Below are 12,357 nucleotides of genomic sequence, written 5' to 3'. Positions count from 1 at the left end.
GTCCAATCCTAGGTAATATGCAGTATGCAATGCAATCCTATTACATTAGCTTCCAATTTACATTTCTTCGTCTTTATTGTCTGCTGGGCCCACCATCTTCAAATCTTGATCTCCCACTAAATCTAATGTATTTACAATAAATAGCAATGACAAGTAGGGGATACATTTTAGGGGTGGGAACGGGCCATAAACCAAGCCCACTTTTATTACATATGACATTCATATTGGGCCATAAACCAGGCCCATTAATAAAACCAACAACAATAAAACAAATGTAAATTCCTAACATACACCTACAAAATTGGTCATGGCTATCGATCATCCTTATCCAATAACATTTAATTCAAAATTAATTTATTGGATATCATGCATATGGCAATTTAAATTTAAACAGGATAAAATCATATTTTATATATAAAATCATATTTTAACTATAAAATCATATTTTACCTTTTATTAAATAAAATCATATTTTATCTACAGAATCTAATTTTATAGATAAAATCATATTTTACTTAATATATACATAAGATCAAATCTTATCATCAATTGTACCAAAAATAATTGATTTCAAAATTCAATTTAAGGATAAAATATTAAAATTTTTCAAAAATTCAAATTTATCCAAAAATCAATTTTAAAATTTTCGGACTCGAACAATTCGATCCGATGCCTCGTGAACCAATCAAAAACAATTTTTGACCGGACCAAAAATAAAATTTTAACACATTAAAATTAATTTAAATAAAAAAAAAATAATTTTTCCCGCGGGCCGCCCGGGACACTCCCGGGCCGGCCCGCACCCGTGGGCGCGGGCCGGGGCAGCGACAATCGCTGCCCTGGCGGCGCCTGGCGCCGCCCCTGGGCGGCGCCGTGCGCTGCCCTGGGCGGCGCCGAGCATCGTCCCTGGGCGGCGCAGCGCCGAGCGCTGCCCTGGCGGCGCTGAGCGCCGCCCCTGGGCGGCGACGTGCGCCGCCGTGGGCGGCGCTGTGCGCCCCCTTTGGGCGGCGCCGTGCGCCGCCCGGGGCAGCGACCGTCGCTGCCCCACCGGGCAGCGATCCAATCGCTGCCCGGGTTTTGCCCGAAAAAAAAATTTTTTTATTTAAAATATTTATTTTGTTTTTTAAAAAACCAAGACTCAAAAATTTTTGTACAATCGATTAATTTAATCGTTTGATCTGAGCAACCTGGCTCTGATACCACTGTTGGAAAACGCGGCTCTCAGATCAATCACGATTGATACCCGGTGCAGCGGAAGTTTAAAAATTTTATTATGGAACAATTTCATAGTGTGGGTATCAACCGTTTACGATTAAATTATTTGTGTGTGTAAAAATTAAATAACTGTTATGTAATTTTTACCTTCAATCTCGAAGCGAGATTATTGGACACCACACAGATTTCTCTGCGCTTCTTGTATCTCCCTGGAACTGATGAATATTGTGTCCTTCAATCAGGTCCACGAATGGAGGTTTAATCCCTCTGATAGATTGCACTAGAAAATCTATCAGAAGTTTTCTGCGAAGAGAATAAACGAATTTGATTCGCTATTCCAGACTGCAATTCAAAATCACAGACCGGAATTCTCAGACAGAGAGAGGGAGGGTGTTCGGCCGAAATATTTGAGAGAGAGGCTAGGGTTTCGAAAATTTTTCTCAAAATTATGACCTGTTGTCTGTAATTTCTGTACTGCAATAACTTATTTATAATGCAGGCCACTAACACCTTAGGGCCCATTAGTCATAAGTTGAGGCCCGACAAGAAAAGCCCGCATGTTCAGAAATTAATATAAAATTCATCGTGACTCCGATTGATAAACCGATTTTACCAATGTGCACAGAAACCATTTCTGCACATTTTAAAGTCAAGATAAATTTTCCTGAATCCGAATTCAGTGGTTTCCAAAAATGTACATCCCTATGTCACTTTAGGAAATCCTACTCCCTTACTCTTATTTAAGAAGTCCAACTTCTTTATTCATTAAATTTAACTCTTTAAATTTAACTATCTCAACGGGGATTAAAACTCCATTACACTGTGTGACCCTCAATGGTTCAGGGATACAGCTAGCCGTGGGCTCACAACTCCTTGTGACTCGGAACAACGATTTCCGACTTGCCCAACGAATCATGGTAAAGCGCCTAGCAACATCGCCCCATGATTCCCTAGGTATCACTGATAGTGCCTACAAGAACCAGTAGATTTTGGTTAGCGTACAGTACGGTCCCTTCATCCAAATATCCCGATCGAATCAACAACCATTGGTATATCGAGAGTCGCTCAAGATTCGATAACTATGTAATACATCTTGAAGATCAAATTAGTGACATCGCATGTGCTACTAAGAAACCATTTCTTAAATCACATCAAGTACTCTGGCCAGAGATTCGTCACACTAATATCTCCTCAGATCGCATAGGATATCCACACTCGCAAGTATGTGGTGAATCCTTGACAACAATGCATCGACTCCTATATGTGTTGTAACTGTACCCAATCCCGACACCTGATGACCCCCATAGAGTCGGTAAACGAGTCAAAGCACAGTACTAGCATATAGAGTCTCCATGATGTTTCAAGTAGTAAGGACTAATGGTGTACAACCAAAACCGCGGACTTTATCCACTCGATAAGTGATAACCACTTGGAAAGTCCGGATAGGGTAGTTCGATTATTCATCCTATGAATATCCATTTGCATGCTTCGAACATCTCCATGTTCCCTACCAATGAAACGTGGTACTCCGCATCGCAAATGCTAGTCTCAAACTCGAGCGATCCTTATCCTTATTATCGGATGGCTCAATCGACTAGGAACAATTTAGAATATACAGTGACTATAAGATGTATTTCATGATAGACATCCCCATGTTCTACCACATCTTACATACACTATAGTATATTCAAGGTCTTTATCAAAACAACAATAGTATATCACAATATAACAATATAAAGAAAGATAAAGTCATTGCCATTAATAAAAGTGTAAATTATATTAAACAAAAGATCGTTTGTACAAAGAGTCATCAAAGCCCATAGCCACAAGTTGGCTCACTGGGCACCCACTCTTTCATTATTAATATGTATACATGTATATTTTATATTTATATTAAAGTATATTTAATATATATATTTTTGGCGGGACGAGTTCGGGGCGGGTCCGGCCAAACTCTGGGCCGGGTCTAAACCCGCCCCGCCGGGTCTAAACCCACCCCGCCGGGTCGGGTTCAATGCGGGGCCGGGTTTAGACCCGACCCATTGTCATCCCTAAGCAGGCCACAAAGCCTGCTACGGCATGACCGAGGCCTGTTCAAAATTGTGCAGGTCACGTATGTATGTTAGGGCCGACGGGTTTGAGGGGCTAACGGGCTGGGATTTGTTATTTTGGGTCCGGGTCGGGTCTAAAATATGTCGGGTCAAGTTAGTTGGGTCCGGGTCCGGGTTATGTTAGTCGGGCTCGGGTATTTTTATTTTTAAGTAACTATTAGTTTAAATGTGTTAATTGGGCTAAGTTAATTATTATAAATATTTTTTGGGCTTTTAATTAATTTATTTAACCTTAAAATATTTATTTAATTGAGCCCAATAATTTTCATGAGCTTGGGAGCCCATGAGAAATATTGGGTCAGTCTGTGAATATTTGGGGTTGTCAATGGTTAATTTTGAGCTTGGGCTAGTTATTGGGCCAAAAACTATATATTGGGCTTAAATATGTTGTTTGGGATTAATTATGATATTTGGGCTTCAATTAAGTTAATGGGCCAGTCTTAGAATTTTTGGGCTTAAGTCTAAGGGACCAGCAGTCTGAACAATCTCTTGAAAATCAATGAGTCCGGAATATATATTTAATTTATTTTATGCATGACATTTATTTTATGTACAAGTATAAATATTAGGAAAATTTAATTAAATATATATTAAGGACCAAATTTTAATTGCATGCATACATGAAATCATTTTATGATGAATTATATGTTAATGTTTGAGCATAAAAAAATATTTTATGGAAATTGAAGTGATGTGGCAGCATAGAGGTGGTTTACCATCGAGCACAGAGGTAGTTCTACTACCAGCATAGAGGTGAATTTATTCACTGCCACGTACGATGGTTCTCAGACTGATCAGTCGCTCATGATTATGAGCCACACTCATGGATATAACCTACACTGTTCTTTATAATTATGACATGCTGAAATTATGATATGTATTACATGATAAAGTTTATGGTTAGTATTTATGATGAAAGTTATGACATGAAAGAATTTATGATGTATTATTTTAAGAGCATGCATGCATATTCATGATGAGTATACGTATTAGTATGATTATGTGCTTATATGTGATTTTTAAACTTTGTTACTATGAGATAAAACATGTTGAGCCTCTAGGCTCACTAAGTTTATATTGTGCAGGTGTGCATGATTATGTTGATGACACGGTTGCTCCGACCGACGGTGAGGGCCTATGAGCTTCCTTGTAGATGGCGCCCATGACCAGTGCTGATTAGTTATGTTATGGCAATATTTAAAGTTTTTGAAACAAGTTTTTCCGCATATTTATATTTTTATGGTGGTTTGAAAATATTATTTTTATTATAACTGCATGGCATATTATTTGATGTTATTTATTTCAAATTGAGGAATTTGGGATTTTTCTCAGTGTTTATTCGTTACTAAATATTATTGTTACTTAATTAAATCATTTATCAAGTTTTTAATTAAATAGTTATTTCAAGTATTTATACATATATGTATGGGCATATATGTATTATTTTATTATTTTAGAAAAAAAAATTTCTAGTATTTAGTAGTTAGATTCGTTTCAGTTGGTATAAGCACGATCCTTGGAGAGTGACTAGTCTGCTACATGGAGCTTAGAAGCCACACTACCAGTCTATAAGTTTTAAATATTTTAATATGTTTTATTAGGAGCATGTGTTCATAGTTTAACGTTTTATGTTATGAAAGTTTTAAAATACTTAGTTATGCATTGCGATTTACGTGAAGAATGTGTGGTGATGCAATATGCCTCCTAGACGAGTAGTCCGTCGTGGGGATATTCGGGAAAGAACTTGTGTTTTTCCCTTTAAGGTTTAAGTAGAGGCATGCATATGTGTGAAATGAGTGATCTAAGATTTGGTGTAAATCTGCTCGGAAATGTTTGCGTGCAGGGAGGATTCTGGTTAGAGGTAACTCCACGTTTGCGTTACTAGATTCTGGATCTACGCATTCGTTTATCTCACAGGATTTTATCAGGCGGGTAGGCATCCCATCCGAGGTGGCTACCACAGGTTATGATGTTACCATGCCATCTGGGCAGATTCTCACTACTACTAGTGTCATCAGAGGTTTGGAGTTAGAGCTGCAGGGGCATTCCATCAGGGCCGATCTAGTAGTATTACCGATGATAGGCTTTGATCTGATTTTGGTCATGGACTGATTGAAAGTCAATGGAGCTTCTATTGATTTTCGGCGGAGGACAGTATCAGTGAAACCTTCTGAGGGTGACCCGTTTAATTTCTTTGCGTCCCAGAGCAGCAGTGCTTTGCATGTCATCTCTTTTGTGCGTGCGAGGAAATTATTACGGAGGGGTTGCCAAGTGTTTCTTGCCAGTGTTGTTGCAGTTTCAGAATCGCCTACTAGATCTTTGTCAGAGATAGAGGTTGTTCATGACTTCCTGGATGTCTTTCCGGATGATGTTGCAGGAATTCCACCGGTTAGAGAGGTGGAGTTCAATATTGAGTTGATGTCAGATACTGTGTCTATCTCTAAGGCACCGTACCGACTTTCTCCTACTAAGATGAAAGAGCTGAAGGAGCAGATTAAAGAGTTATTGGAGAAATGCTTTATTCGCCCTAGATTTTCTCCTTGGGGAGCTCCAGTGTTATTTGTGAAGAAAAAGGAAGGTAGCATGAGACTGTGTATTGACTACCGGAAGCTTAACATAGTTACAGTGAAGAATAAGTATCCACTGCCGAGGATAGAGGAATTATTTGATCGATTGCAGGGAGCTTCGGTATTCTCCAAGACCGATCTGCGATATGGATACCATTAGTTGCGAATCAGATATTCCGACATGTCCAAGACTGCTTTTCGGACACGATATTGGCATTATGAGTTCTTGGTGATGCCATTCGAACTGACTAATGCTCCAGCGGTCTTCATGGATCTCACAAACCGTGTATTTCAACCGTATCTTGACCAGTTCATCATTTTGTTTATTGATGATTCTTGATCTACTCCAGGAGCATGGAGGAGCATAGACAACACTTGTAGACAGCTTTGCAGGTTTTGAGGGAGCATCGATTGTATGACAAGTTTAGCAAGTGTGAGTTTTGGCTCGAGCAGGTGGCATTTCTTGGCCATATTGTTTCTAGAGATGGGATAACAGTGGATCCGTCTAAAGTTGAGGCAGTGCTAATTTGGGGGATTCCGAAGAACACATCAGATATTCGCAGTTTTTTGGGTTTAGCAGGATAATACATGAAGTTCATCAAGGGCTTTTCATATATTGCAGTTCCCTTGACATCCTTGACCAAGAAGAATGCGAAGTTTGTGTAGAGTTATGATTGTCAGAGGAGTTTTGATCAGTTAAAGGAGGCACTCACTTTTGCGCCAGTGTTGGCGATGCCAGTAGCACACGAGGAGCTAGTTGTTTACACCGATGCGTCTAAGATGGGCTTAGGCGCCGTAATAATGCAATGCGACAGAGTGATTGCTTATGCGTCGAGACAGCTGAAGATTCATGAGCAGAATTATCCAACGCATGATCTGGAGCTCGCAACAGTTGTGTTTGCATTGACGATCTGGAGACATTATTTGTACGGCGAGAAGTGTAAGATCTTCACCGATCACAAGAGTCTCAAATACTTCTTTACACAGAAGGAGTTGAACATGAGGCAGCGCAAATGGTTAGAGCTCGTGAAGGATTATTACTGTGACATTAGCTACCATCCTGGTAAAGCTAATGTAGTAGCCAATGCTTTGAGTCGGAAGACATCAGTGGTATCGTGTTTATTAGTGCAGTTGCCACTTCAGAGAGAGATTCAGAGGTTTGAGCTAGAAGTCTACTCGGGCAGGCACACACCGATTTTAGCGGCGTTGACAGTGCAGCCGACTCTTTGAGATCAGATCAGTAATGGACAGTCTACTGATGAGCAATTACAACATATGAGGATAAAGGACGAGGCTAAGGGCAGTCTTCTTTATACTGTTATAGATGGTATTGTTCAGTATCAAGGTCGGATGTGGGTAACGAACACCGATCAGTTGAGGATAGATATTTTGACAGAGGCTCACACATCTCCGTACTCCATTCATTTCGGAAGTACGAAGATGTACCGAGATTTACAGTCTTTGTGTGACGCCTAAAATTTCCATAATTTGAGTTTTATGCCTAAACCTGTTTTAATATTTATAATTTTTAATTTTCGGTATTTAATTGCTTAAATCAGATTTAAATTTTTATAATATTTAATTATTTTAAATTTTCGGTGCTAGTCGCTTTTAAATTTAATTTCTCCCGTGCTTTTGAACTATTTCTTTTAAATCTCTGCGAGGATTAGTATTTTAATTTTCGGGCTATCGAATTCGATCTTTTATACTTATTTGGAAATCCTAGTGTGTATATTGGGGCGAACTAATTTAGGAATGCAAGTTATCACCTTAGTTTAGCACTTTAAATTTTAATTGACATTTTTCACCTAGGGTTGGGTATGACCCTAGCTTTTAAAACACACACAGACACTAACACTTAAACACACGCACACCTTCTCGTTTTCACACACACACACACACACACCGAGCAAGTCGATCCCCTGTTCTTCAAGGTGAGCTCGACACCTTCGATTCTTTACCAGGAGATTCTCAAGTTTTGATTTCCTCCAGATAATCGTTCCATGCCCAGCTAGGAGTGTAGATTGAGCTCGATTTCCATATTTCTTCCCCGTTCAATTCTTAGCCTAGTTCTCGGCCGCGACTCCCGATTTATTCTTGGACTTCATCGATTCTTGCTTGTTTTAGCTAGACAAGATTGTGGTTTCATTTCTCGCATTTTATATACGAATATTGTGTGTTGCATTTCGGTAATAGCTGTTGTCTTCCCCATTTTTGATTTTTCAAGAAAATATGCATGCCCTGTGATGCTTTCTTCTCTCGGCCGATGGTTCCTACGGGGGAATTTTGATTGTGGTTGGTTATTGATGATCACATGCATAGATTAATGGATTTTATAAGCCTTGGAATGCAATGGTTTTTGTACTTGGAATTTTCGAAAATGTCAGCTCATGTTTTCTGTTTTTGATCCTTTGTGCATGTTTGTTGATGGTGTTTGATGGTGTGATGACGTAGGGGCTACCACGGGTGATATGTAGTTCACGTGGTAGCATTATATTGGGTCAAGTGGGATAGGAAATGGTAGAGGAGCTGTTCGAAATGTTTTTAGCAGCTAGGGACTGTTCTCGGTGGGTTTGGGAATAAGTGATGGTCATGGGGTATGGAGACTGTTAAGGGGTTGTTGGTTGAGCCTAGATGTCGGTCTTCGATACTAGGATAGTGATTCAAGGAGCATGTGGCAATTCGATGGGCTTTGGGTTGAAGTTAGGAAGGGGATTGTTGAGCAGATTTCTGGGAGAGTTCCTTGCTGCCGGGAAATGTGGTGATGCAATTGGGCTAAAGATTGGATTTCGGAGAAGGCTTGGGGCTGGTGTACGCATTAGGGAGTTAGGAAATTGATGTTTTGAGCGGAATTCAATTTGGTTGAGCTTTCCCTAAGATTTAAGCCTTGAGCCTTTAGAGGAGCAAAAATTTTAGGCAAATAGCTTGCTGTTTGGGTTTGAGCATTATAACCAGTGTTAGGATCATAATTTGGGTAAGGTTTCGGGACTGGAAGTAACTCGAGAGGTTAGGATTATGTCGTTTCAAGCAGAGTTCTCTTCGGACAAGTATTGAGTGAGTTATAAGATTTTAGGGCGTACCGCTCCATTTACCTAAGTGGTTAAATCATGGTTTAGAATTTCACCCCTGGTACCTCCCTAAATCACCATTCCAGTCATTCACCATCGAGTCCTTTGCATGATTCATTGAGTCATTATTCTCGTAAACTTTACATCAACATGTGCATGCTAAGTCTCAAATTCAGTAAAGGAAAGAAATATTTTTGAACGAAGTGAGATAGTTGTGACTACATATTCATGTGTTCGTGTGGGGCTGAAAGACGTTTTGGCCTCCCTTACCAATTCATTATGGGTTTCCTTACCTTAGCATGTGTTTGTGAGGGGCCGGAGCTATTCTGGTCTCCCTTACCAATATAGGGCAAGTACGGGTTGGGTTTCATCTCGACCTCCTTGCGGCATTGTGCACTATAGCCATGAATATGATCGCAATCACAGAATCACAATTCATGGATCGGAGTTCACTCAAAATTCATATGACCATGTTCAGTACATTTTATGCTATTTATTGAGTTATTTGACTTAGGCTTGCACATGTCACATTCATGCATTTATTCTTTATAAATGTTCATTACTTTTAAGTTCAGGGGCACTAACAGTTATTTTATTACGCACTATTTTGAATTCTGTGTGTGCTTGTAGTTATGTAGTACTCGTTATCCCCCCCCCCCCACCACCATGATCTTGCTGGGTCTTTTAGAATTACCCCTCTTCTTTTTACTTTCAGGTTATGGCGAGTATCAGTGGACGGAGGGGCAGGATCCCCTGGGTGAGGTTCCCGGAGGCGTAGGCCTGTGACCGTGGCTCCATTTATTTTTCCGCTGTGTCATTTCAGTTTGAGAGTCTGTAATAAATTTACATTCATACTTTCTCGTTTTATTTGGTAGCAGGATGTATTTCCCTGCTTAGTAACATTTGTCTTGTATCACTTTTGCTTATGGTTGCCCGGTGTGGCACACTACTGTCATATCACTTGTTTATGGTACTGTTGGTTGTTTAGGAGTCTTTATCTTAAATATTTTGAACTGCTGTCTGTGTTGTTGGTTTGTTCTATAAACAAACGGGTCATGCCAAAATTTTTAGAAAGATTTTAATTACTTTGAAATTCGCGTATTATTTTCTTTTATTTATTTGAGTATTAGTTCTTAGTCGTCGCAATTGGTATCAGAGCCTTGGTCTTGGTTGGGTCTGTGCCTACCACCGATTGCCGAAACTCAAAGGGATCTCGCCTCAAAGTCTGTAAGATTTAAGTGCAATTATTTTTACCTGTTTAAGTTCATTTCCGCGTATCCTTTTAACTTTCAAGCTTGTAAAAGTTTAAAGAAAATCTTTTTCTAAGGCATGAAACTTGATTGTGGGAAATTGAGCTTGCGTACAGATGGCCACTCGTCGTGGACGTGCACTGCATCCGCCACCACCTCCTCCACCTCCATCGCCGCCACCACCGCCGCCACCTCCTCCTCCGACACCTCCACCAGCTAGAGATGTTGGGACGCAGGTGCTAGCGGGCTTAGCCCGTATCCTAGAGCGACATGTGGACGCTCCGAGGCCTGGGCTTGGGACTATTTATGAGCAGTTCAGGAAAATGAATCCGAAGGACTTTGCTGGCACCACTGATCCACTGGTAGCGGAGGGATGGATCCGTTCTCTTGAGGTGATATTCCTCTATATGCAGTTGGGAGATCCGGATCGAGTCCGTTGTGCTGTCTTTCATCTCCAGGATGATGCTGCCCTCTGGTGGGAGGGAGTGGAGAAGACAGTAGACACGGCTACCCTGCCTTGGGCTGAGTTTAGGAGACTCTTCTTTGAAAAGTATTTCACTGCTGATGTGAGGGCCCGTTTGAAGACGGAGTTTTTGAGTCTGCGACAGGGAGACTTATCGGTGGCTGAGTTTGTGGTGAAATTTGAGCGAGGTTTCCACTTTGTGCCTTTGATTGGGGACGACAAGGTGGAGAAGCTCCAGCACTTCATTGTTGGGCTGCGACCCACTATCCGATGAGATGTACTCATGGCGGAGCCAGCTGACTATGCTTCGGCGCTCAGACGAGCTTTGAGGTCTGAGCAGACATTGAGGGACATCAGTGCTGAGGCGCAGAGTAAGAGGCCGCTCCCATCTCATGGTCCGCAGCAGCAGCATGGGAAGAGGCCATTCACTGGGCCGCAGTGTCAGCAGGGACCCTTCAGAGTATTAGATTATAATATCTTTGAACGGCTGCTTTTGATTTTTAGATAGTCAAAATTACGGGAAAACTCTATCAAAATTTTTATAGAAATGAATAAACTTTTAAATGACATTTTCCCCTATATTATCTAATTTCTATATGATGTACCTATATCGAATAAGATCATAGTATATTCACGTACGTAGGAGCAGGCGTAACATTAAGAATTGAGTTGTAATGCAAGTATTATATTTTTGTCTATCAGTTGAGGTGCTGCAAACTCATTGTAACAAGAATCAGTTGATGGCTTAGTTCATGAGTCTAGGAGTTCTATGATAGGCAGTAGAGTATAAGTCTTAGTCTTGGAGTGGGCTGTTACAAAGTGTTGTAATGATCAAAGTCTTCTAGAGTGAATCTTTTCGAGGTGGAAGAAGGGGTGACGTAGGAGATTTAGTTCCGAACATCCAGAAACAAACACTTGTGCATTTTCTTTTTTGTTTTACTTTAAGTCGATCACTCTCACTCATTCACTGCTCATATCAGACATTTGATCATAAGTTCTAATCTGCTAGTTGACATCATTCTACACATAATATTTGTTTGCAATTAACATTGGCACGCATGAAGAAAACTATTCAGTTGACCAACCTCAACTGAACTCAATTTGGAAGATTTAGGAGTCAACTGCTACAGTGCAATTTAGTTTGAAAAATTAGCATTCACACCCAAACCGATCCTATTGAGAAAGCAGTTTACGATCCCCAACCGATCCTGTCAAATTCAATTTCATCACTGACCCCAATTTTCAACTCACATTTGGATTGGAATTCGTACCAATACAAGGTCATATTAGCAATTTTCTTTTGGTAAACATATTTGCAATTTTCTCTAAAAAATAATTAAAACAAGTTAATTAGATTAAAATTCTCATTTTATGAAAAAATAAATTAAAACTTCCACTTTTCATGTAATCGGGTACATCCTTTTGGTTTTCAATATTAACTAGTGGGGGTTTGAAAAACAAATATTAACTAGAGGCCTCTTTTGTGTGTGTACTACAATTATTTCATTAATTATATGATTACTATGCAGCTTATTTTATTATTTAATTCAGTAATTATGTTGTCAATTTATATATTACTAGTTTATGTTGTTTGCTAATTAATTATTTAATTATTTTTCCACTTAGACGTGTAATTTTATTTTTGTTCAACTTTTTTTTACACTTACAAAATTTTTGATAAGT

General features: G+C 39.7%; 1 protein-coding gene across 1 annotated transcript; it reads left to right on the top strand.

Annotated features, from left to right (window-relative positions):
- The first annotated feature begins 10,327 nt into the window (after positions 1–10,327).
- On the top strand, positions 10,328–10,948 carry LOC140860486 (uncharacterized). The gene has a single exon (XM_073263497.1). The coding sequence runs from the start codon at positions 10,328–10,330 to the stop codon at positions 10,946–10,948; it is 621 nt and encodes a 206-aa protein (XP_073119598.1).
- Positions 10,949–12,357: the final 1,409 nt, after the last annotated feature.

The sequence above is a fragment of the Henckelia pumila genome, chromosome 1 (assembly GCF_033568475.1).
Source record: "Henckelia pumila isolate YLH828 chromosome 1, ASM3356847v2, whole genome shotgun sequence".
Classification (NCBI taxonomy): domain Eukaryota; kingdom Viridiplantae; phylum Streptophyta; class Magnoliopsida; order Lamiales; family Gesneriaceae; genus Henckelia; species Henckelia pumila.
The sequence above is the reverse complement of the archived record's forward strand: the minus strand, read 5'-3'. Positions and strand labels throughout refer to the sequence as shown.

What these genes read in the sequence shown, in the direction of transcription:
- LOC140860486 (XM_073263497.1), top strand. Translation starts at nt 10,328, where the DNA reads ATGGCCACTCGTCGTGGACGTGCACTGCATCCGCCACCACCTCCTCCA.